We start from the raw sequence: 25,290 nt of genomic DNA, 5'->3' as shown, positions 1-25,290 counted from the left end.
AGAGGGAAAAGGCTTCCCCCTAAAAGGGGATTTAAAAAAGGGGGTTATTATGGGAGTACATGAAATCATGTGTGAAACTTTTGAAAATTGTGAAGCACTGAAAGAATAAAAAGAAAAAAAAAAGAAACCATCACCTAACCAAAATCAAAAACAAAAACAAAAAAACCAAACACAAAACAACAACAAAAAAATCTGCTCTTGTGGAACAGAGCAAGGGTATTTTTAACACACATAGAGGACACACCAGATCCTACTTTTTATAGGTCTCACCCTAGATCATCCCAGGGTAGCAAATAAAATAAACTCATCTTTTCTGGGAAGACAAATCCCTGTAGTGCTGGGAGTTTTAGTTCTCCCAAGTTAACCCCTACCCTCTTTTTCAGTATTTTTCAGCATTCTTAGAAGTTTTCCCATCCCCAAAACACAACTGTGCAAATAATTTATTTTTTAAAAGAAGTTAATTGTGATATTATGAAAACTTCTTCTGAATTTTTTAGTTAAGATACATTATTTACTATAATTATGTTTATTAAAAACTTAAGTGTGTGGAAAAATAAAACATAAAGATTACAATATGGTATGAAAGTCCTGTAGCTGGAACAGCTAAAATCCTTGCCGTACTGACTGAATCATTTTTCATTAAAGTTAATCTTTTAACAGCGGGTGTCAGGCAGTTTTTTTTTTTTTTTTTTTTTTAATTATTTATTTATTTATTTTTAATTTTTGGCTGTGTTGGGTCTTCGTTTCTGTTTCTGTGCGAGGGCTTTCTCTAGTTGCGGCAAGCGGGGGCCACTCTTCATCGCGGTGCACGGGCCTCTCACTATCGCGGCCTCTCTTGTTGCGTCGCACAGGCTCCAGACGCGCAGGCTCAGTAGTTGTGGCTCACGGGCCTAGTTGCTCCGCGGCATGTGGGATCTTCCCAGACCAGGGCTTGAACCCGTGTCCCCTGCATTGGCAGGCAAATTCTCAACCACTGCGCCACCAGGGAAGCCCCAGGCAGTTTTTTAGAAGCATTCTTCCTTGGTTCAGCTGGCTGTTTTTTAAGGTGATGTATCAGATATTGCAAAGGTTATTCACTTTGTAATTCACCGTGTAATTAGACCTTTGTAATTAGAATCAGTGTCCTTGTCGTGTAGCTGGAATATAAAGAATGAAAAGTGTAGGTTTAAAGCATTATTTTCTTCAATCTTCAATATGTAAGTAATATGAAGATGCAATTAGTATATAGAAGCACCTAGATGGCCAGTAGGGACTAAACACAATACTCCAAATCATATAAAAGATAAATTGTTTATTTATTGTTTCACTTTTGGTTACAGGAGTATTAATATCTGTTGGGTACTGAACATTTGCCACACATAGCACAGGCTTATTTTCCATGGTCAGTGTCTCATTTAATCTTCACCTCAACCTAATGGAGTAAGTATTGTAAACCCATTTTACAGATGATGCAACTGATCCTTAGAAAGACTGTATAGCTTATTCAGGGCCCTGCGGCTGATGGGTCCCAGGACTGTGATATGAATTCAGGTCTGTCTGAAATCCTCATCCTTCTTCGAGACCACATCAGCAACCTCTGCTTCTCAAATTTAACGTCTTGAGAAATCCTAATTTCCCCTTTGACCGTACCGTCTTTCTGGTCTGATTTCCAGTTTCCGTATAGCTGATAGCATTCATCTTTTTGATGGTTTTCTTTCAGGAATTACAGTTTGAAAGGCTGACCCGAGAGCTAGAGGCAGAACGCCAGATTGTCGCCAGCCAACTGGAGCGATGCAAGCTTGGATCCGAGACGGGCAGCATGAGCAGCGTCAGGTACTGAGTGCACGGCTCCTCGGGGCTGGGCTTTGAGTTGCCAGTGAAAGGGAATTGTGGTGTTTATCTTCTCCTTACAAACCTGGCAGTGGAATTAGAACATTCAGTCAGATGTTGGAAAGGAATTGTAACCGACCCGATTTAAGATGTTCAAAAGGTGTCCGATCTGATTTGTACTTGAAATTCTTCACAAAATGAACGCCGGCCCTGAATGCAAATTACACATCATTTTACACGAAAAGGAGGCTTTGCGTTTAGTCAACTTACTGGAAATGAGGAGATGCCATGTCACAGTCTCTCAGCTTTGTTCTTTTTTCTAAATGATCCAGAGTTGCAGGTTCTGGAAATGAAGGAGAGAAGGTTTTGATGTAACTTGCATTATTCGCTAATATACAATGCTAAATTGTAAAATTGCTCCTCAAACATCAACCAATGCGATTCCTGTGTGTGAAAGCATTCAAATCCATAGATAGAATGGATTGCTTATTCAATTAGGGGTTGGTTTGAGATTATGAAATATTTAAAAACAAAACTTAATCACTTGACCGCAAAATAAATTATCTGCCTAAGGACCATATGTTCATATTTAAAAGTAGAAGTGTGTGTGTGTGAGCATGTGAGTGTGTGTGTGAAAGAAACATAAATAAAGCTCCATAAGATGACTTTATTTTTCAAAAATGCATCGTACTTTCCTGTCATCTTGTTCTGTATTGTGGTTTTGACATGCTACATTTTTAGGGAGGTATCTTCGTTAAGGAAACAACAATTGCTATGGCAAATAAACTCCAACATTCTAGCGACTTAACGCAATAGCGGTTTGTTTCTTATTCATGCAACAGATAGAGGTGGTGGATGCTGGTCGGGGGCTGCTTCCCTTCCATGCAGTAATTAAGGACCCAGCTTCTCTCTTGAGAGCCCTGCCATCCACTACGGCCTCATGGTCAATTGCATTGTCAACTGCATCACTGCAAAGACAGTCCATTGGTGAGAACCAGTCACATGGCCTCTCATAGATGGAAATGGGGCAGGGATTCCTAGTCTTGGCGTCTATAGCCACTCTGCCTAAGAGGCAGGAACATGAGTTTGAGGGTCTCTTAACCAACTACTGCCACAAAAGAACTAAAACATGCTTGAATCCATTGCTCTTAAAATATTCTATCATTGTAAGATTAATTTGTAGTTGGAATATTTCCTATTGGAGCTACCTGCCATTAATCTTTTAACATTGTTCTTTGCTTTGTCCAACAGTGATAACCTTTAAATGGAAATCATTGCACCTCTTGTTAGACTAAATTGCTTTGAAATATCATTTTCAATAGTAAAGCCTTAATTGCGGTATGTTAAAGCCCATCTGCTTGGGCACCCAAGTACCTAGGTTATGCTAGCTACAAATAGGTACATTGTAATCTCTTAAACTCATCACAGACTTGTCTGAACATCCACATTAACTAAAGTAGGATGGGCAAGAAAAAGGAGAAGTGAATTGTGTCCACTTGAAATTGTTTTCAGAAGGTTGACTGGTTGAAGTTAGTGAGACTAAAGTATGGGGAAAAATAATCTTTATAAGTGTGTATTTGATTTAGTACATGTGGTTGTACATATTTGAAGAGCTCTTTTTTAATGGTGAACATGGCCTGAGGAGCTAAGTCTGTCAGGTTTTTTTAGGTCCGTAAACACTGGTTGAGTTGACATCTACATCATTTGCTTTGAAACCCATTGTTTCACCATTGGTCAGATTACCTTTTCAATTTGTATTCCTAATCTTTCTGTGTGATAACTTTGCATACTCTCCATCTTGTATTTTGTTTCACCCCGCTCCAGCCCTTGGTAGCAGCAGGTCTGGAGGACCATGTTGTATCCTGTGTCTCAATTCCCGACTTCTCATTGGATCAGAAATGGATATCTGACCCAAGGGTGATTCATCCAGTAACTGGCCTGCAAGAAATTAGTCTTGAGCTCTTGAGAATGTGAACTAAGTGACCCCAAATCTGTGACATCTAATGGTTTGTGCTAGGAGATGGTGGCCATGAGGATTGGGTGCTGGCGGAAGAATCTGTGGTGACATAGAGTAGTCCAACAGAGACTCTGTGGTTCCTGAAAGTCAGAGACCAGTTTAGTTCCCATTAGGACTGGCTGCATGTAGATGTTGCATCTATGAGATTACCTTTTAAATTCTTAAAAGCTTTCCTCCTCCCTCATTTGATTTGATTGAGTTGATATCTTTTCTTAGGTCTAATGTTTCATGAATAGAACACATCAGTGAACTGCCAAAGTAGGCAGAAAAATTATCCCATGACAACTTGTGATTATTTTTGCTGTCTCTTGTATTCCCAGCTCACAGCCCATGATACATAATCAATAATTCTGTATTAAATATATATTAAATAATAGTGCAGATGACCCTGCCTAATTATTTCCCCTTGCCATATAGCTATATAATATGTCTTCATCAAGCTTGACTATTTTGTATTTTGGAAATGTCTAATGTATGAATCTGCATTTGAATAATACAAGAAATTTACTGATATTTCACTGGAGAAAATCCAATACATAGCTTCCACTGTTTTTTTTTGTTTGTTTGTTTGTTTGTTTTTTTGTCACAACCTAGTTGTTTGCTCAGCTTAAAAAATGCACCTTTGGAAATTCAAGTCTTTATTAAGGGTGATAGACTAACCTAGTTAGCACATCAAAGGGGATGTTTAAAAATAAACAAAATAGAATGTAAACAATTTTTGAAAAAGGAGAACAGGTAAAGTCTGTGATGATTTAGATTTGTTTCATCTTCTTAGGGACACTAGGGAGGAGTAAGAGGGTTTCTTAGAGGAAATGAAACAAAATCATATATTTTTCAGATTTTTATATAAGTGGTAAAAATGACTGGTAAATATAGTTTGGTTTTCCTCTGCCTGTATTGGCGTTAGGAAATTGCTCCGTTTCCTAAGACCTTTCCTGGTAGTTACACTGACAATTTAAACTTAATGAAAAGATATTATTAGTATGCATTTATAACAGCCAACTTTGTAATAGTCAATCAAATCATAAATGAGAATGCTGAGAATTTGGAGAGGGGAGAATCTGGAGAGGGGAGAATCTGGAGATAGCTATTGTTGCAGCAAAGCAACTTCTGTATCCTCATATCTAGGGTACAAGTAGCTGCAAATAAGAACACTGTGATCTCTTAAACTCTTCTCAGACTTTTCTAAGCAAATTCATATCATAGCTTCCAGAAATCAGATCAATTAGTGGTTGTTGAAGTGTTGTCAGTCTTCTAGAATAGAATTATTGTTGCTTCATACTGTAGCTATAGTTCCACCATGTCCCTTATCGCCTTCCTCTCTTGGCTTTCCTCACTGGTTTCAGGCCAAACCTTTCCAAGCTCTTGGATCCTTCTACCTCCTACAACAAGAGAGTTTGGTTCCCTACCTTCTCCCTAATTCCCCAGAACCATCCAGATCTGAATCAGGAATGCTGTCTATATAGAGGAGGCCCTTTATTTAGGGTCATGACCAAATCCTTCTTGCTAATAGCCCATTTCCACCCTCTGGCCAGTTGCAACTACTTGGTTCTCACCCATTCCTCAGGCTAAGACCTGTCAGGGAGGTCTTGATCCGGCAGCCCTATGAGCCACCTGGTCCTCTTCTAGATGGGACCCTGTATTGCTCTTGCAAGCCCCGGAGGACCTGTCTGTACCCATGCCCTTGTCATACTCTCTATAGACCCCTGGAACAGCATTCTAACTCATCCCTTTGCCTGCATTCTGCCCAAATCCATCCTCCATGTGGTGTGAAATTGATCTACGTAAACACATACATCAGAACCATGTCTGTGAGGGACCTGTTCCCACTTCTGCAATTTCATAAATGCACCACTCTTTCCCACCTCACATGGTTATAGGCATGTGATCCCTTCCATCTAGAATATCCTGCTTCTTTTGCCAGGTCACCTCTTCCTATGGATCCAGTTACCCAGCTCAGGGCTCACATTCTTCTGAATGTCTTCTTGATCTGTTCAAATTGGGGCCAGATGTCCCTTCCTTGGGAGTTATTAGAACTTAACAAAGTTTGGAGTCTGGGACTCTATTGACCCTTCTAGAAGATCCTTGCCACAGAATGTTTTAACCTTCAGTCAAAGGACACTGGGGATTTTCTCAAGTGCTGCTGAAAATTTAAGGATACCAGACTAGATGCCTACTCATATCCCTTGATTCCCATGGGCAGCAGGAACATAATGGGGGAGAAATTGAATTCAAATAATAGTTGGACCTATCTTATGAACTCTTCCTAAAGGAGACCTGACGCTTGGAAGACTGGTGATGATGATAATGGTGACGACGATTTTGACAATAGTCGGTCTGGAGCTCAAAGACAATGTCAAAAAATTCAAAGCTAGAGAGATGTGACACATGATAAAGTCTCCTTTGCTGGCTTTAAAGATGGAGCTAAAGATGTGGCTAGCAACACATGTGGCTTCTGGATCCTGAGGGTGGTGCCCGACTGACAGCCGGCAAGGAGCAGGGGACCTCAGTCTTAGGACCAAAGGGAATTGAATTCCGCTCATAGCCTGAATGAACTTGGAAGCAGGTTATACCCCAGAACCTTCAGAAAGGAAAGTAGCCCAGCAGAAACTCTGATGAGAACCTTGTAAGACCCTGAACAGAGAATCCAGCCATGCCATGCCTGAAAAACTTAGGAAACTTACAAAATTTACAAAACAACTGTTAGCTAAAAAATTTATATGTTTTCTAAGCTGCTCAGTTTGTGGTAATTGGTTATGCAGTAATAGAAAATGAATACAGTGCTTTTCTATTGGTGGTATTATATATTATAACAAGCTGAATTATGAAAGTTTTTTAGAGAAAATAAATTTTATTCTGTGAGCATCTGTATTCCATTCAAAAGTTTAATGTCTGTAGCCAATTTTATTTTTCATGCATATACACATGCATTTGGATTCACATATTGAAATAATCTATAGCTTTGATTCTAAGAAGTAGAGGTATTTGAATGTAGAGTGGAGTCATTATTTACTGTAGAATAAGGAAAACTAATAAAGCAATCATCTTTAGCCTTGTCATTTTTATAATATAGATACCCAAGACTCCAATTGGAGTAATATATGTTTAAAAAGACAAAATGCAGGGACTTCCCCGGCAGTCCAGTGGTTAAGACTCTGCCTTCCAATGCAGGAGACAGGGGTTTGATCCCTAATCGGGGAACTAAGATCCCACATACCAGAGGGGCGCAGCCAAAAGTTACAAAATGTAATATATGTGTAAAAAATGCTTGCTCCACATAAGAAGATGCTCTTTCTTTCCAGCAGATGAATTATTGAATTGCTCACAAACCAGTTTCTTCAAAAGTCTGCCATATTTTGGAGATTGGGATACAAAAGGAATTAATGTTGTAAATGTTATCAAAGGTCATTCTCTTTATTAACTAGATTCTGTGAGTATGCCAACAGTTTTTTTTTTTTAATTATTTATTTATTTATTTATTTTATTTTTATTTATGGCTGTGTTGGGTCTTCGTTTCTGTGCGAGGGCTTTCTCTAGTTGCGGCAAGTGGGGACCACTCTTCATCGCAGTGCGTGGGCCAACAGTTTTATAAATAGTCTAAAAATCTTTTCCAGACCTACAAGGAAGTCAGGCTTCTTTTAGAGAAAATACTGATCTGGTTAAATTAGCAGTGAAGAAATATGTCAAGTAGTCACAGACTTTTTGTCAGAATGAAATGTATTTATTTAAAAGCATAATTTCTACATTTTCTTAAGAAATCATATATGAATGTAATTGTTTTCCAAAGTAAGGCATATTGTGTATTTCTTCATTATCCTGCAGGGTATGATATTGAAACAAGTAGATATTTCCATTTATTCTTTTTAAATAAAGAAGGAAGAAATTTGCCAAAATACTTCATTTTGGAAACCAGACATATTAAATAATTACTTAAAATTTTTCAAATAAAGTTTTTTTAAATTATGTAGATATTTCTACACATACACACATTCCTAAACAGTCATGTAGCCAAAGGCAAAAAATCACTCAAAGCCATAAGATTCTAGATTCTTACCACCAGTGAATACTTTTGCCATCAAAAAAAAAAAAAAAAAAAAAAAGAGCTTTTGAATAACTTTTAGTTTTTAAGAATTTTTTTTTCATTAAATGAAGTTTTTATTTAAAATACCTGGACAAAAACTGCTGCCTCTTCCTCCCCTGCACTGAGACTTTGTGAGCCTCCTCAGCCACTAGAAGTAGGTTCTGGGCCTCTTGTTTCTTCCCCTCATCTCTAAGTAATTCCCCAAGGACAGAGCCTCAGAAGTCTATGGCAAAGCAGTGGCCAGCACATAACAGTTCAATCAATGCCAAATGAATAAAAAATGAATGAGTACACAGTACTTTCATTACTGTTCTTATTCTCATTGCTATTTTTTTTTTTTTTTGGCAAAAAATCACCAGGCTTATAGTGTTATCTGTACATATTTCCATCTCTATACTTTACATATAAAATATTGTATATTATTCTGACCTTGCCAGATTCCAAAGTAGTACTCTGGAATCCAAGGCCTGTTGGTTTGATGTGCTCTGTGGTGTGGAACTGTGGTTGACCTATTCTCATATTTTCACTCTCATCTTAAGAAGATGATGATAATAGTGATAATTTTAACAATAATAATGGTAGTATTTTTGGAGCAATTTCCATAGGCTGGGCACAATATTAGCTGGTTTATATAAGTCATGCCATTTACTCCTAGTTAACCCTATGAGTTAATAAGTCTTACTTGTATTTCATTTTGTAGATGAGAAAACTGAGATTCTGAGTGAGAAATTGCTTTCCCAATATCCAGCAGCTAGTGACCAGACATTGGTTTTTGAACCCATGATTTTTGAACCCAGGTATCTTTACTCCCCAAGTACACATTTAAAATGCCTCGCTGGAATGCTGTTATTATTGTGTCTTAAATGGTGTCTTGAATTATGTTGTAAATAGCCATCTAAATGTCTCCAGTCCATTTTCACCCTAGAGGTAAAACGGTTTCCAACTGATTTTCTTCTTCTTCCCTCTCCTCCCCCCGCCTCCAATGATTATAGCAGTTTCGAAGTTCTTCATCTGAATATGTTTCTGATTTTATTCTTATACAAATGACTTTAAAGAGTGTCAATAGTATACATTATCATTGCTTTTAAGTGCATCCAAAGTAACTGTTCAGTATTCTCTTGCAAATTGCCAGTGGACAAATTACACTAAGTCTATAAAATACTAGTTATCACATTGTCTTAGTTTGTTCAGGCTGCTGTAAATGAATGCTATACATTGGGTGGCTTACAAACAACATAAATGTATTTCTCACATTTCTGGAGGCTGGGAAGTGCAAGATCAAAGCACAGACAAATTCACTGTTTGGTGAGAAGCCGCTTCCTGGGTCATAGTCTTTATGCTGTGTTATCACATAGTAAAAGGGACACGGGAGCTCTCCAGGGCCTTCTGTATAAGGGCACTAATCCCATTCATGAAGGCTCCATCCTCATGACCTCACCTCCCAGAGGCCTCACCTCCAGATACCATCACACTAGGGATTAGGTTTCACCATAAAATGTAAATTTTGGAGGGACACAAACATTCATTCTATAGCACAATTAAACACATTGTTCTAGATTTCTGTGGGATAAGAAATAGTCAACTGTCCTGAGAATTTTATGTAGGTCCTAAAAATATTTAATAGTTATAATTATCTGATACATGTCTTAGGGCAATTATTGTATCTTAACACTTTTGCATCAAATTTGAAGCCTGTCCTCTTTCCAAAGTGACATATCAACAAACTAATATTAGTTTTATATCTAAAAATAATTAATATACCGAATTTTATTTAGAGGTTTTACATTGTAAAACAGATTTTTGAGGAAAACTAACTCTAATATATTTTGAAATTTAATATTCCAATTGGTAGAAAACTGAAAATCTTTATAAATATAGTTAGTCTAGAAGATGCTTCATGTTTTCTTTCATCCTTACAGCATTTTTTTTTCAGACTCATAGATCTGAAAGGTGAAGTTTGTGGCTCCATAAATTGGACCTAAATTTCATCATTGTGTTTTTATGGTATTGCCTAGCTTTCCTATTTTCTCTGAATTTTACTTTTCTCATCTACACAAATGAGGATAATGCTTTTCAGTAATTTTGTAAAGATTAAATGAGAAATGTAAGTAAAGCATCTCACACAGCATCTTGCATGCTGTTACTAGTGAATCATATATGTTTTTTGTTCCTGATACAGATAAGTTTTTCATTGACGTCTCCTTAATTTTTCTGCAAAAAATTATAAAATAGTTCCTCCACTAGGAGCTAAAACGATCTATCAGGATAGCACCACTTTTGTCTCTTTCATGATATAGACTAGAGAACCACCTGGAAATTGACACAGTGAAATGGAAGAAAGCCAAATCAGATTCCTTTTCACATGGGGCAACTTAATGTGTCTCTGGACCCACTGCTAGAGCTGGAGATGGGACTTTTGATATTGTGTCATTATCAAAAGAAGAACAATAATGCAAGGATAACATATGTATGGCAGGAAATAGTAAATTAAGATATAAAAGCCAGTGACTCTCTGAATAGATGTGTTTCAAACAGGGAACAGCAAGAGATGAATACGTTGACCAAAAGATGCATGCTCATTAGTCTCCTGGTTGTATAAATGTGTTGAGAAGTAGAAGGGCCTGTTGATGAAGGCACTTGTGTGTCCTTCAGGTCCATTCTGCCTTTGCTCAGATGCCGAAGGTCCAAAAGCTTTTACCAGGTTTACTTAAATTTGTATTTGTCTGTTATGCTCATGTCAGAGGACTGGAAACCAGTGATATTTCAACTGACAAAAAAAACAATGAGTATTTGATCCACTTAAGAAGAAAGAACTTCAGTTGTCAAGACTGGATGATGAACACCATGAACCCTGTATGTTCAGATTACTAAGATGAAAAGGCAGTAGGGGCATAGCAGGAAGATCATGGTCTTGGCACCGAAACGCTCAAGCTGTGACTTGGGACAAGTCATTTGGGTTTTCTGGGCCTCTGTTTCCTCACCTGTAAAATAGGAAACATTGAGCACCTAAGTCTGTTGCAGATGTGTCACTGTGCCCTTCATCTCATTCAAACCTTTCACGATACGCAGTAAGTCACGTCTGAATGTTTTAACATGGGCACATTTCTTGGACTTGAATAATAGATCCAAGTAATTCAGTCATGAGGATGGCAAGATGTTACCAAATAGATTTGGTGCTTCAGAGGAAGGCAGATAGATGTCTACATGTTTATGTGGGGAGTTTTTTCAATATGGGAACCTCTCCAGTTGGGTTATGGCATGGCCTTTATATTTGGGAAAACACAGTCTAAAAGAAGTTTGTAAGTATATTGTAAACTGCCTCAGATAGTCTAGGTGTTTTCTACATTGGCTAAAAACTGGGGTAAAGGCAGGGAGCTGGAAGAGAGCTTTTCACACTGAGAGATCACGTGGACCGGGACTTTTAAGAAGTAATCGCTGGTTCTATTTATTTAAAAAAAGATGCTTGTGAAGGACTGTATGGACCCAACATGTTAGCAGGCACTCCTTGGGCTTCAAAGGTGAATGTGATGAAGCTCCTGGTCTCCAGGGGGTTACCCTGGTCTCCAGGGGGTTACTGTCAAATACAGAGAGAGGCACATAAGCAGACAGAACATGCTAGAACATGTTGGTGCCATGAAGAGAACAGGAGGCCGTGCCAGTGATGGTTTCACAGAGGGATATTTGTGTGTCAAAGATGTGAAACATTGGCAGGGAAAGAACTGGGATAAAGGCATTGCTCAGAAAGAAAGTACAAAGTCAGAAAGACAAGGGTGGATAGGAATCAGTGTGGTTGGTATAGCGAGCCCATAGGTGGAGTGGTGTTGATTAAGGGTGCAGACAGACGGGACCATTTGGTGAGCAGTCAGGCTAGAGACTTTGGGTTTTGTTGAGTGGGCGATAGAACGTGGAAGACGGTTCTCCCCAAGGAAGTGACATTCTGGAAGGAAGCATTGGTTCTGCCAGCTGCATGGAGAATGGATTGAAACCCGTGGAGGCTGGTGACGGCCACATAAGATGCTAGCCTCTGTCCAGGAGATGGGTCATAAAACTGAAACCAAGGTCATGAGCGCTTGACAGTGGTTTCAGAGTTAGAGTTGGGAGGGTCTGGAAACTCACTTGTGTCAAAGGAGAAAGAGCAGGATTGCAAAATTACTATTTTTTTTTTTTTTTAAACTTAAACATTTGGGTAGGCTAAGCCAACACTGTGAGCTTAGCTCCAACGCAACCGTTGCCTATTTTCAACAAGGAACCTTTGATTTTTTTATTTCATGGTATGTGAATGTATGCTAATTCCCTTTTATCCAGGAGAAGCTATCATAGAGTTTTAAATTTAAGAGATTGCTGCGTTAGCAGCAGGCAGCAAAGATGTTGCCTAATTTGTTGACAGTAAAGTGGTATTCATAAGCCCCAGTCTTCGGAAACATCTGTTTGTTTAGTACCTCAAGAGCTGAGGAAGTTTAAAACTTGTCACAAATTGTTGCTTCGTCTTACACACTTATTTGAGAATGTAACTCTCAGCAAGATTTTATTGAAAAGATCTGTCCAAGGAATTGACTGCCAGCTTTACCCCAAATCTAGCAATTAACCTTCTCTTTCTGATGTGTAGATGATGGTCTCCACCTGTTGAGACTCGCTGTCATTTTGACATTCCTCATTTAATGTAAAGAGTTCATTCTGTCTTTCGAGATTCTTGGATTGCCTGTCGTATCATAAATGCCCAGGAAATACTGAAGCTCTAATGTTTAGGAGGTGGTCCGGGTGGTGTTTAAGACAATGCAGTTTGGAACCGGTAAGTTTTGGATTTGAATCTCAGCTCTGCCTATTGCTAAGTGTGTGACATTGGGAAATATACCAGTCCTCTAGAAACTCAGTTTATCTGCCTGTAAATTGGGGCGAATAGTACTTATCTGAGATGTTGGTTATAAGGGTCAAATGTGGAAAAGTGTTTAAAATAAATAAAATAGTGTTTGTCACTGAGAAAATATTTGATATATGTGGGCTGGTCCTCTTCTTAATGAATTAATTAATTTTTATAAATATTATAATTATGACTCACTTGTCACGTGCACAAGTAGATAGGAAATGCCCTCATCTTCATGGAGCACTGTTATTTGCTCATACCTTTCCTTCTTTTTGTTTTATTTAATGGATGATTATGATGATATCAAATTAACTGAAGACAGAGTATTCTGACTGTCACCATTTTCTGCTAGGGACACCACAGTATGGTGATATTCTTGAATTAATGTGTGAGTAGTATGTATGTGATCATATAGCCACGATGTACTGAAACATCACACTGTTTGATATGGTCTCATAACCATAAAAATTGCACTTGCCTCAGGCGGACAGTTGCTCAAGTCACTGTAGTTTTGAGTGTCTGTGTCCTACTGTTATTAATAAGCTCATTTAATGCCTTTGTAACCTGGTACTAGAAAATAATTTTACCAAAGAGATGAAGGTGGGAATAGAGAAGTTCCTCAATGTTACTGAAACACTGGAATTGTTAGCACTGTTTTAAAGCCTTTTGGGGTCTTTGAGGGACTGTGGAAGCTAATAGCATCCGTCTGGGACTTGTGTCGAAAAGCTGAGGACCGCCTATCTAGTTCCCAAATCAGAGAAGTGTTGCCCTCGGCCATGTGAGTGGGTTGCTAGGGCCAGCGAAACAAGGACAAGTCTATAAGAACGTGGGTTTGTGGAGTCCTCTGTTAGGACAGGAAGGAGTGCAAGATCTCATTCATCCATTCGTTCATGGCTTCGTTAAACACACATAAATTATGGCCCTACTATGTGTAACACAATGTAATAGACACTGGGAGTACAGCTCTGGATGAGAAAAGCACATTGCCTGCCCTCAAGTAACTTAGTCTTCATGCTGCCTTAGGGATGTTATTTAGGATAATAGCAAGATCTTTCTCTGCTATCCTAGTGTCTATAGCAAGATGTCTATCAAGCTAACCTTCATGTGTGTGATCAACCACTTAATATGAAGATAACGCAGCAAGTGCAAGAGCGAAACTGAAGAGACAGAATTAAGTCAGCTCGATTCTATTTAAACTGCCCTTTGGGGTGCGGGTACAGAGATTTATTTTAAGCTTGAACCTGGCCATTTCAAGCACTTCTTATATTTGGCTAATGAACTAGCATTCCAGAGGGAGAAAATTCATCAGAACTTAGTTTCCTATGCAGCTCCTAGAGTCAGAACAGAGGAATAATAAACTAATGAAGAAATAAAGCTCCATAGGATATTTGAAAGTTTATAGAGAAATATTAAAAACTTCAAAATAAGGGAATTTTAGGAAACAAGATATAAAGGAATCAGCAGTGTTTCTGCCAGGGAATTGAATTCATCATTTTTCATGGAAGATTTCACTGGCATTATTATTCCCAGGGAGAATTCTTTCATGTTAAGTCAGAAAAGCACAAAACCAAATAAAACTCTGAGATGCTAATTGAATACAGTGATAAAATAAGGTACTTCCAAATAAAAGTATTCTATTAAAATGTACTGATAACTTATTTTTAAAATGTTATCATTGATTCATAAGGCTTTAGTTATGAAGTGAATTTTTTGAGATTATGCTATACAAATGATTCTCAGAAAATCTTATATTTTGAGATAGTGGGATATATAGTATAATGAAATATATGATATATACAAACGAAAATATGTGGTATGTTTACATGGATGTTTTCAAAAATGCCACAGCTATACTGAGGAAACAGAATTCGACCAATGGTTGTTCGAGATGCTTTTCTGCCTTTCTTTAATTGCCTACCTCACCGTCTTAGAGATAAATACTAAACTGAATTTTCATGTTTCTTCATTCCCTTGGATTTCTTTGTATTTTCCCACATGCAGACATCCAGATATGCAAAATATTATTTGGTTGGCCTGTTTTTGAATCTTACATAATTATGTTACATATTCTTTGCAACTTGCTTTTTTTTCACTCAACCGTCTCTTTTGCAGATTTATTCATGTCGATATGGGCGCTTGTAGTTCATGAATTTTTTTTTTTTTTTTTCACTGATGCCTCCTAGTTCAGCATCTGACTATGCCAAAAAGCATTTATCCTTTCTCCTGAGAAGAACACTTGCAGAGTTTGCAGGGTTTGGGTTTTGGAAACATATGGCTTGGGACATGGTTGTGTGGGACTCCTAGCGTAGGTGTGCGTGTGTTTCTCTTGGGCACGCACAGAGCAGCTCTGGCAGCCTTGCAGGATTTGAACGTCTTCAGCTTCCTATATAAAGTCCAAGCGCTTTCAGAAGTAACTGTACAAATTTATGGTCCCATCAGAGATGACTAAGCCATTGCTCCGTGTACTCAGCAAAACTTGCTACTTGCCAAGTTTTGTTGCGAATCTGGTGGCTTTGAAATTGGCATCTCCCTACCTTCTGCACTAACAGGACTTTTTACATATTTATTAGAGATTTGTGTTTATTTTTGCATTAAATGCCTATTGATGTCTTTTACACATTTTTCTGTTACTGGTTTTCCTTTTTCTTAGTTATTTTAATTCTCAGTGCATTTGGACACTCATTTTCTGTTAGTTTAATGTGTTTGCCACCATGTTCTTCCAGTTTGAGCTTTTTCACCTTCTTATGGTGTCGTCTGATGAACAGAAGGGCTTATTTTAGTTTTGTTAGATTGATCAGTCTGTTTTCTTTAGGATTCATGCTTTTCGGAATCTTGCTTAAGAAATCGTATCTACTAAAACAACATTAAAACAGTTTCCTAAGTTTTCTTTTAATAGTTGTAGAATTGTACCTTTTTTTTTTTTTTTTTTTCTTTTTTTTGGCTCTGCCACGCAGCTTGTGGGATCTCAGTTCCCTGACCAGGGATTGAACCTGGGCCACAGTAGTGAAATCCCGGAATCCTAGCCACTAGGCCACCAGGGAACTCCCTATAGCTTCTTATATTAAAGTCTTTAATTAATTCACTTGTAATTGATTTCCTGGTTTGTTTGTTTTTGTTTTTGTTTTTTTTGGAGGGGGGGCCTGGAAAAGGTAGAGATTCAGTTTTTGGGTTTTTTTTCATGTAAATAACTGATTGTCCCAGTACCTGCTGTTGAGTAGATTGTCATTTGCTCCATGAGCTTAGAATGCCATCTCTATCATATGTCAGATTTTCACATATGTGTGGTCTACTTCTGGGATATTGGAGGAAGTTACAGCTTTATTATTTTAGGTCTTCCTACTCATGAAACTGATGTCAATCTGTTTTGTTTACTGTCTTTCAGTGAAGTTTATACATTTCTTCTTAAAGACTTAGCGCTATTCTTTTCTTCATTCATGCTTAGGACCCTTCGAGTTTTCATTGCTCTTGGAAATGTTATCCTTTTTATAAGGTGCCTCTGCTAAGAGCTTCTTTTTATATAGAAATGCAATTGATTTTTATGTATTGATCTGATACCAAGCAAACTTGCAAAAAACTCTTTAAGTATTTCCGTAATTAGATTTTAGATTCCTTCAGGGTTTTTATATGAGTAACCTGTGAAGATTACTATATTCTGTTTCCTTTTAAAATCTTTTAACTCTCATTTCGTTTTGTTTTCTTTTTGTACTGGTAAGAAGTGGGCAAGGCTAGGTAACCTTTTATTTAATGGAATTCCTTTATCATTACAAGAATTGCTGCAGGTGTTTTTAAATAACAACTTTATTGATAATATAATTCATATACCATTCAATTAAAATGTAAAAGTTAATAGTTTTTAGTATATTTATAGGGTTTTACAGCCATTACCACAGTCAGTTTTAGAACATTTTTATCACCCCAAAAAGAAGACTCATACCCTTCTCAGGCCTGTAGATTTGCCTTTTCTAGACATTTCATATAAATGGAATCATGCCATATGAGGTCTTTGGGGATTGGCCCTTTTATCTAGCATAACGTTTTCAACGTTCATCCATGTTGTGCCATGTATCAGTATGTCATTTGTTTTTTATTGCCCAGTAATGTTCAATTGAATGGACATAACACACTTCATCCATTAACCAAGTGTTGGACATTTAGGTTGTTTCCAATTTTGGGATATTATGATTGGGCTGCCGTGAACACTCATGTACATATCTTTGTGTGCACAAATGTTTTCATTTCTCTTGGGTGTATAGCTACAAGTAGAATTGCTTGGTCATGCTATGCCATACAGTTTTTTAAAAAATAGACTCATTTTATCTAGTTATCTTTCCTTTTAATTCCTAATTTGCCAAGTGTTTTATCATAAAGAATTATTAAATTTTAATTGTTACTGATATCAATAGCTTATTCATTTTTGGTGCTGAGTAGTATTCCATTGTATGAATGTAGCACAATTTATGTGTTCATTCGCCTGTTGATGGACATTTGGGTTGTTGATAGTTTTTGCTATTTACAGATGAAGCTGCTATGAACAAGTCTTGTACACAAGTCTTTGTATGACATATACTTCCTTTTCATTCAGGTAAATATCTACATGCAGAATGGCTGGGTCATATGGCAGGTGCATGTTTAACTTTTCAAGAGAATGCCAAACTGTTTCCCAAAGCGGTTGTACCATCTCCAATCCTATGAGCGGCATATGAGAGTTCTATTAAGCTATTTCTAATATGCTAATTTAAATTATGTTTTTCATTTCTCTAAGTTCAATTTGTTCTCATTCATATTTGCTTTGACATATTGGATGCTCTCTTTTAAGTTTCAATTTCAAAGTCCCCTTTATATCTTTAATCATATTAAGTATGTTTTTTTTTTCATATTCTGAATCTGATAATTCCACTGTCTTCAATCTTTGTGGATTTTATTCTTCTGCTTATTGCTTCTAATTAATCTGGCTCATAGGGACTTACTCATTCTTCTGTTTGAGATTTCTGATTGCAGGTTCATGTTCCTAGGAGCTTATGTGCAGGCATTATATGAGGTCTGAGTTTAAAGGTGGTCCTCCAAGGAAGATATGTCATTTCTTCTGCCAAGTATGAGAAAGCCCTGGTGACTTAAAAGCACTTTAAACTAAATTACTCGCCTGAATTTGGAGAGAGCATCATAAGTAGTATAAACATGGCATTAAACTCAATTGAGTGATGACTTTTCTATTTTTTTTAATTAATTTTTATTGGAGTATAGTTGCTTTCCAATTTGTGTTAGTTTCTTGCTGTACAGCAAAGTGAATCAGTCATACATATACATATATCCAGTCTTTTTTCAATTTCCTTCCCATTTAGGTCACCACAGAGCATTGAGTAGAGTTCCCTGTGCTATACAGTAGGTTTTCATTAGCTATCTATTTTATACATGGTAGTGTATATATATGACTTTTCTATCTTGTAATGCCTGTGATTCTCCTCTGTGTTTAGATAGAGCTGATAAAGGATACATAGCATACTTGTTTTAATTGCTTCCATACATACTTGTGGCTTTAAACAGAAGTTGTTGACATCATCCAACTTTTTATCAATGAATGAATGAGTAAAACACAACAAAATAAAACAAAGCAAAGCAGGACAACAGTAAATCTCCAAACTATTTAGTTGCAAACATGAATTTTACAAGTAATAATAGGGCTGTTTTTATTTGTAAGTATTCGGTTAAAAGAAGTATCTTCTGCCCTAAACCCCATCTTCCTTACATCACAGAATGCTTCTATATGTGGAGTACACTTACTTTGAGTGGAGAGCATACCTCATTACCTTTCTGGTCAATCCCTACTATATTTCTATGTAAAGAAGCATTATTGGGGGCTTCCCTGGTGGCGCAGTGGTTGGGAATCTGCCTGCCAATGCAGGGGACACGGGTTCGAGCCCTGGTCTGGGAAGATCCCACATGCCGCGGAGCAGCTGGGCCCGTGAGCCACAACTACTGAGCCTGCGCGACTGGAGCCTGTGCTCCGCAACAAGAGAGGCCGCAGTAATGAGAGGCCCGCACGCCGCAATGAAGAGTGGCCCCCACTTGCCGCAACTAGAGAAAGCCCTTGTGCAGAAACGAAGACCCAACACAGCCATAAAATAAATAAATAAATAAATAAGAAACAACAAAGTTTGTAAAAAAAAGAAGCATTATTATGAGCCTGGAATATTCGAAGACTTAATCTACAGAGAAAATGATGAGAGGACCCTGCCTGTTTTGGCTGTCCCTGAATAGTTTTCAAAGTTAGACCCGAAAAGAATTCAGTGATTTGACTGCAGATGATTGAGCAGCCTCGTAGGCAAAAGAGGATTTCACTTACTTGAGATACCTGTTTGTAACCCCAGAGCGCAGTTAGATGAGGTATACACGTGTTTATCCGAGTTCTACAGATGCCAGGCAATTACGTATCTTGTCTATTCTGAGATTTTGATGTGAAAATCCAGTGTCAATAAATGAGAAAACTAGAATTCAGAAATAAAGGGCAGGGACAGACTGTACCCTACCCCAAATGTTTCGCCTCTATTTCCCATTGCTGTGGGTTTTGCAGGACACACATAAATCGGAGGTAGGGTGATGCATTATTAAGGCTTTGTCATTTTCCAGAAGAGGCATGGGTTTTGATCCACACACAAAGAGTGAAGAGTGAAAATGGAAGCCACCGTTTTCGTAAGTTTATTGAGAAATTGCCATTTCTTTCAAAAGTGTAATTATAATAACTTGACTGGATTATAGGCCTTAAGTTTATTTGTAAATACATAGTCATTTCATCACCTTTCCATTATTTAAATAAGATTATATAGCAAAAGCATTTTTAAATGGTAAAATCCAATGTAAATGAAAGTTGTTATGGATAGTAATAACATATTTTGCATTACTAGCTGCTATACATCCCCAACTTATGTTGGTAGCAGTAGCCATCAAATTGTTTATTTTAAAACTAAACAAAGTTAATACTCAGAATTCTCATTTTGAGAGTTTACTCAGAGAATGAGCAGAAAAATCTAGAACGTTAAGAGAACATTTCAGATGATGGATAAGTGGAGTCATTATTTTACAATTACCCATCAATTTACCTTTCCCTCAAAAGAAGGTAGTATTCACCAAACAGTAGGATTCTGCAGCATGATATGGGTGAGAGGTTAGAACTTGACCCAATTCATTATTGATTATGAGTATTTACTGATTCCAAGATTTAAGACTATTCTTTTGGGTTTCCTCTGAAGCTGAAGTGAGCAGCAAGACAAGAGACTTTGAACACAGCTCATTTGAAACTGGAGCCATGTTATATAGGGGGCTGTCAATTTGTAGAAATGTTTGGTCAAACTTATGAGATTGCTAATATCCAGCCCCTTGACCCACAGCCATAGTAATTTCATATGGTTCAGCTTCTGAGAGAGGGTGATCCCGGTAGAGAGACTAGCAAGTGACAGTGCCATGAGAGTCCCTGTGGATGCCGACCGGATAGCATCAGCTGGAGAAGGCTGAGACCTCCGCTGGCCATTGGCGTCATCCATGGCTTGCTGATTACATCAGTGTTATATCCAGGAGATTCTTGCACTTGAATGACTTGCTTATCTAGACCACAGACCTGTACGGATGGTCCCCCAAACAGCAACAGTACAGAGTGACTCAGAAGTCACTAAGCCCCTTGTAATTGACAAGTTAAAATAGGTGATCAGAAGAGAGTTGGAGTCAATGCTTCCTTCATTAGGGCTGAGAGCTCTCAAGACTGAACAGAACTGAACCAATAAGGCAAACCCTTGGCTGGGTCCTGGGCCTCAGAGATGGGTGAGCTCTTTCCCAGAGCACCAGTCCCCCGGAAGGAGTAAGAACTCAAGTGTGGGTGCACTCTGTAGTCAACTAGAGCAACTTCCAAGTCAAAGAACCGTCTTCACACGCACGCGATGTTTGACAAATCCTGCGTCTCACATCTGCCGTGGGGCGCACCTTGAGAGCAGTGACCTTGACATCTCCACCTTGGACTGCCCCCAAAGTCTGAACATCAGACATGAAAGAGCACTGCACACTTGTAAGCTGAACTGACTTGAAGTATATCTTACGCATTGAGGAAGCAACAATTAATGTCATAAGCAACAATTTTAATTAACTTTAATAACAACAACTTAAGGATTTTTAAAAAAATTGAATGTACATGCTACACATCATTTTTATAAGAAATACTTACAGTTTTTGTTGATTCCATTTAAATCTTATCATAGACAGCCAGGTGAAAAATCTTACTAGTGTACTGGAAAACTATTGAGAATTGTTTATGAGAACTTTGTCATTAAAAATAACATCCTGTGACTTGTTGGAGAGCTCTACAAAACAGAATGCATGGGCCTAAGTGTTCCCAGCCAGTCTGATTAGGAAAGAGCTCTTCACAAAAAATAACTAACAAGACACCAAGAAATAGATAACTTACATTTCCCTTCATTAAGCATCGATATCTCAAGTAGAATGCCATTGAGTAACGATAGAATATATAAAGTTGATCAGCTGCCAAGATACTGGATTTCTTAGCATCCAGACAGTGTTATGAAAATAGCAGAAGCAGCAGCATTAATGGCAGCAATTAATTTTGGAAATTAAGATCAGGAAAAAAATTATTGTAATAAATCTCTTTGCCCTATTTATGCAGCATTCTTTGATAGGCTAAGAATACTATTAAAGATAGTGGGCATTGGCTAAATGAGCAAAGTATTACGTCGATAAAAGTTGAAATGAGTTTGAGTTATAGCTGGGCTTCCTTTGAATGAGCATTGCTTAGTGACAGAAAATTATTACACAATCAGCACAGATGTGTATGCTTTGCTGGGTGTCCTGCAAAGAGCGTGCAGTTTTCTTCCTTTCCCCCATGCTTCTGTTAGATGAAAAGCCTGACTTCTAAACTATTCCATTACAATTGGAAACTGAGTTTATGTAACTATGGTGTAATTCAAGGCTATGGTCAGTCTTCCAGTCTCAGGGAAGGAACTGGTTTATGGACACACTGCTACTTTGCTATTTGGAATAAACCAGTATGAGCATGGATCAACTGTTCCAAAATGGTGCTCATGCAGGAAGAGTTTCTTCAAATTCAGTTCAGGGTGAATCCAACAAATGGTAGATAGGCCCTGGAGTGACTTCAGGATATTCTAGCAATACTGTCGGTGAGTATAGAGAGTCTTAAATTGGTGATTAATGAGCTCAAAAGTAGCACTTGTGATGCCACACTCTATAATATTATCTTCCAGGAGAATATAATGGAGAAATATTTATAAAAGTTTTATGAATATGTATTTAAACAGATTGCTTTTACTTTACTTTTCTGTAGGAAGTTAAGATATGCTTTTCATAATATTATTTACTAAAAATTATGCTTTTACTATGTATCCTACCTTTCTTCTTGCTCTTGGGAAGAGTACCATCCTGTATCCCCACTACAAAAGTTCTCATTCCCCCAACCTGAGGGCGACTATCTTTATCATTTGGTCATTGCCTTTCTTTTCCATGTCAAAATAGAATGAAAAGGAAATAGCATTTTTAAGGTAACTATTAACTCTGTCTATAGGATACTAATGCCCAACTCAAAAGAATCATTAAGCATTGACTTATCATTTATTAATCATTTAATATCTGAGAATGAATGGATTCTCAAAACTATGAGTGCTATGTGTAAGTTCTATTCGATCCCATAATGTTTTTTGATTAAAATAAAGTTTTTAATACTGATATTTGCTCTTAATTTTGTGTGGCATTATATTATAAGAGAAAGGAAATTTTTAACATTATATTTTAGTTATCTAGTTTGTTAACCTGAGGATGAATTTTGTCTCAGAATGCCTAAGATTCACAGAGATCATTAATTAATGTTAAAGATGCCTGGGTCAGCTATACTCTAGGTAGTGCTTTATAGCTGTTAACCAACCGTTCCCTCACCACCTCAAATTAATCCATAAAAGAAAACTGGAAAACCATTGGGAATTCATATCTATAAAAAGGGTCAATGGTATATTCTGCCTTTATCCCAGTGGTTTGCAAACTTAAGAGTGCATTGGAATGACCAGGAGGCTTATTAAAAGACTAATTGCTGTCCCCCTCTTTTCTGATTCAGTTGGTCTTGGATCAGGCCCATCAGTTTGTAATTCTAAGTTCCCAGGTGATGATGGTACTGCAGGTCTGAGGACCATACTTTGGGAATCACTGCTGTCACCTATTAAATGCATTTTGATGTAATTAGCACTGTATTTATTGAGTACTTACTATGAATCAAGGGCTCTTGTGAGCACTTTGCATATAGAATTGCATTTAATTCTTACAACAAGCCCATGAGGGAGGTTCTTGGCTTAGCCCTGTTTTATGGATGGGGTAATGGAAGGTCATAGAATTCAAGATACTTTTCTAAGTCACCTAAGCAGTAACTGGCGTATCTGGGATTTAAGCCCAGTAATGAAGGTCCAGAGTTCATGCTTGTAACGCCAGGAGAAAATGATCTTTGTAGGTCAACCCTTTCATATATTTTACTAACAGTGTAATTTTCACACTGCACAGTTTTCATATTCCACCAATTCCATTTTTTCTGAGATGTGTCAAGCATGGAAATACCATATTTTTTTTGATAATATTCTGTGAGATTACAGATGCAGTAATGCTTTTTGTTTCCCTTCAATCTATAAATACTCAAGGAATAAACAATGGAAGAAGCTGCCTCTTACAAGATTACACTTGTAAAAAATGCTCATGTTATAATGGAGAGTAATGAAAGCAGAGTAAGAAATTTCACACTCAGCATGATACTACCTATGGGGAAAAATTATGCATAGGAAACAAACAAATTTGAGAAGAAAATACACCATAATCCTAACACACACACACACAAGAGAGTGTTGTTGTATGTTAGTTGAGGTATTTTGAAGCCCGTTTTATCCCATAGCAGGCTGTTTCTTTGACAAGGCAGTATAGTTGAGTAGATTGAGAAAGTGAAATTGTTTTATTAGAATTCCTTTTCTATATTAAATTAGTGCAGATTAATGTACCATAAGAAGTAGATGTAGTCATCTTTACTTTTTTAAGTGTTTAAGAACCAAAGTGAGAGCAGGGAGAATGGTTTGTCAGAAAAGTCTTTGAGGGAAAGATAGCTTATGTGTTTCTTAGAATATTTAGACCACAAACAGCTAACAACCTACTAAAGAGGGAGGCATCACTCCCATTTTCAGACAAGGAGCCTGAGACTTATTTTAAATGCATGTTGCCATTCATCTGTCGATGTGGTAGATATACACAATGGAATATTCCTCAGCCATAAAAAATGAATGAAATAATGCCATTTGCACTGACATGGATGGACCTAGAGATGACCATACTAAGTGAAGTAAGTCAGATAGAGAAAGACAAATATCATATGATATCACTTATATGTAGAATCTAAAAAAAAAAAAATACAAATGAACTTATTTACAAAACAGAAATGGACTCACAGACATAGAAAACAAACTTATGGTTACCAAAGGGGAAGGGGGGGGAGGGATAAATTAGTAAGTTGGCAATTAAAATTTATACACTACTATATATAAAATAGGTAAGCAACAAAGACCTCCTGTGTAGCAGAGGGAACTATACTCAATATCTGGTAATAACCTATGATGGAAAAGAATCTAAAAAAAAGAATAGATATATGTATATGTGTGTGTATAAAACTGAATCATTTTGCTGTACACCTGAAACTAACACAACATTGTAAACCAACTATATTTCAACAAAATTTAAAAACAAAAAAACAAAAAAACCCCAGCATCTAAATAAATAAAGCATGGTGCCAGGACTGCGGCAGAGAATCAGCCCTGGGGTCTCTCGGCCTCCGACCCCTATGAGCTACATCGTTTCCTAACTCCTTCCAAGAAAATGGGACTCTAGTCCCTCCCAAGCCTGGGAAGCTATGGCGGTTGCAGGTATTTGCAACAGCTTTGTGTTACGAGTCCAAGCTCGCTCTCCTCAGCGCAAGACAGGCCAATAAATCATGAGACGAGGTGCTGAGGCAAGGAATAGGACTTTATTCGGAAGCCGGCAGACCGAGAAGATGGATGACTAGGGTCCCCCAAAACCATCTTATCAGGGTCTGGTTGCCAGTTTCTTTTACAGAATCAGAGAGGGAGAGGCAGGGAAGAAGTAAAGTAAAAAAGGGCCATCAGTCTTGCAAAACATCTCCTGGAATGGCCAGCCTCAGGGAGGGGATGTGTTAATTTCTTCTTTCTTGCAGCCATCCACAGGTGGGCAGGGTCAGGTTGTCTCCTTTAGGAGCTGAACAGAGGCACTTTGACACTCAGGCAGAGGTGCAGGTTTCCCCGAGGCAGGACATCACGTGTGATTATAATAACAAAAGCAAGGAAGAACAAAGGTTAAAGTCAAAGAAACAGATCCAGCATGGAGTCCGATTTAACTTGTCCCTGTTACACTTGGGATTTTCAGTCTTTCCACAAGATGTTCCTGCTTGTTAAGGTAATTAAGGAAGGGGAAATGGTT

The 25,290-nt window shown here is 37.7% G+C and overlaps 1 protein-coding gene across 4 annotated transcripts in view; it reads left to right on the top strand.

Moving 5' to 3' along the window:
• The window catches only part of CTNND2 (catenin delta 2), a 938,382-nt gene that overhangs the window by 337,434 nt on the left and 575,658 nt on the right, over positions 1-25,290 (top strand). For all 4 annotated transcript variants that reach the window (XM_059916116.1, XM_059916114.1, XM_059916118.1 and 1 more), the window contains one exon: positions 1,700-1,812. In XM_059916116.1, the coding sequence (XP_059772099.1) occupies positions 1,700-1,812 (113 nt within the window). The remainder of the gene's footprint in view (positions 1-1,699; positions 1,813-25,290) is intronic.

This window comes from Balaenoptera ricei, chromosome 3, assembly GCF_028023285.1.
Source record: "Balaenoptera ricei isolate mBalRic1 chromosome 3, mBalRic1.hap2, whole genome shotgun sequence".
Taxonomy (NCBI): Eukaryota; Metazoa; Chordata; class Mammalia; order Artiodactyla; family Balaenopteridae; genus Balaenoptera; species Balaenoptera ricei.
This window is presented reverse-complemented; position numbering and strand designations above follow the sequence as displayed.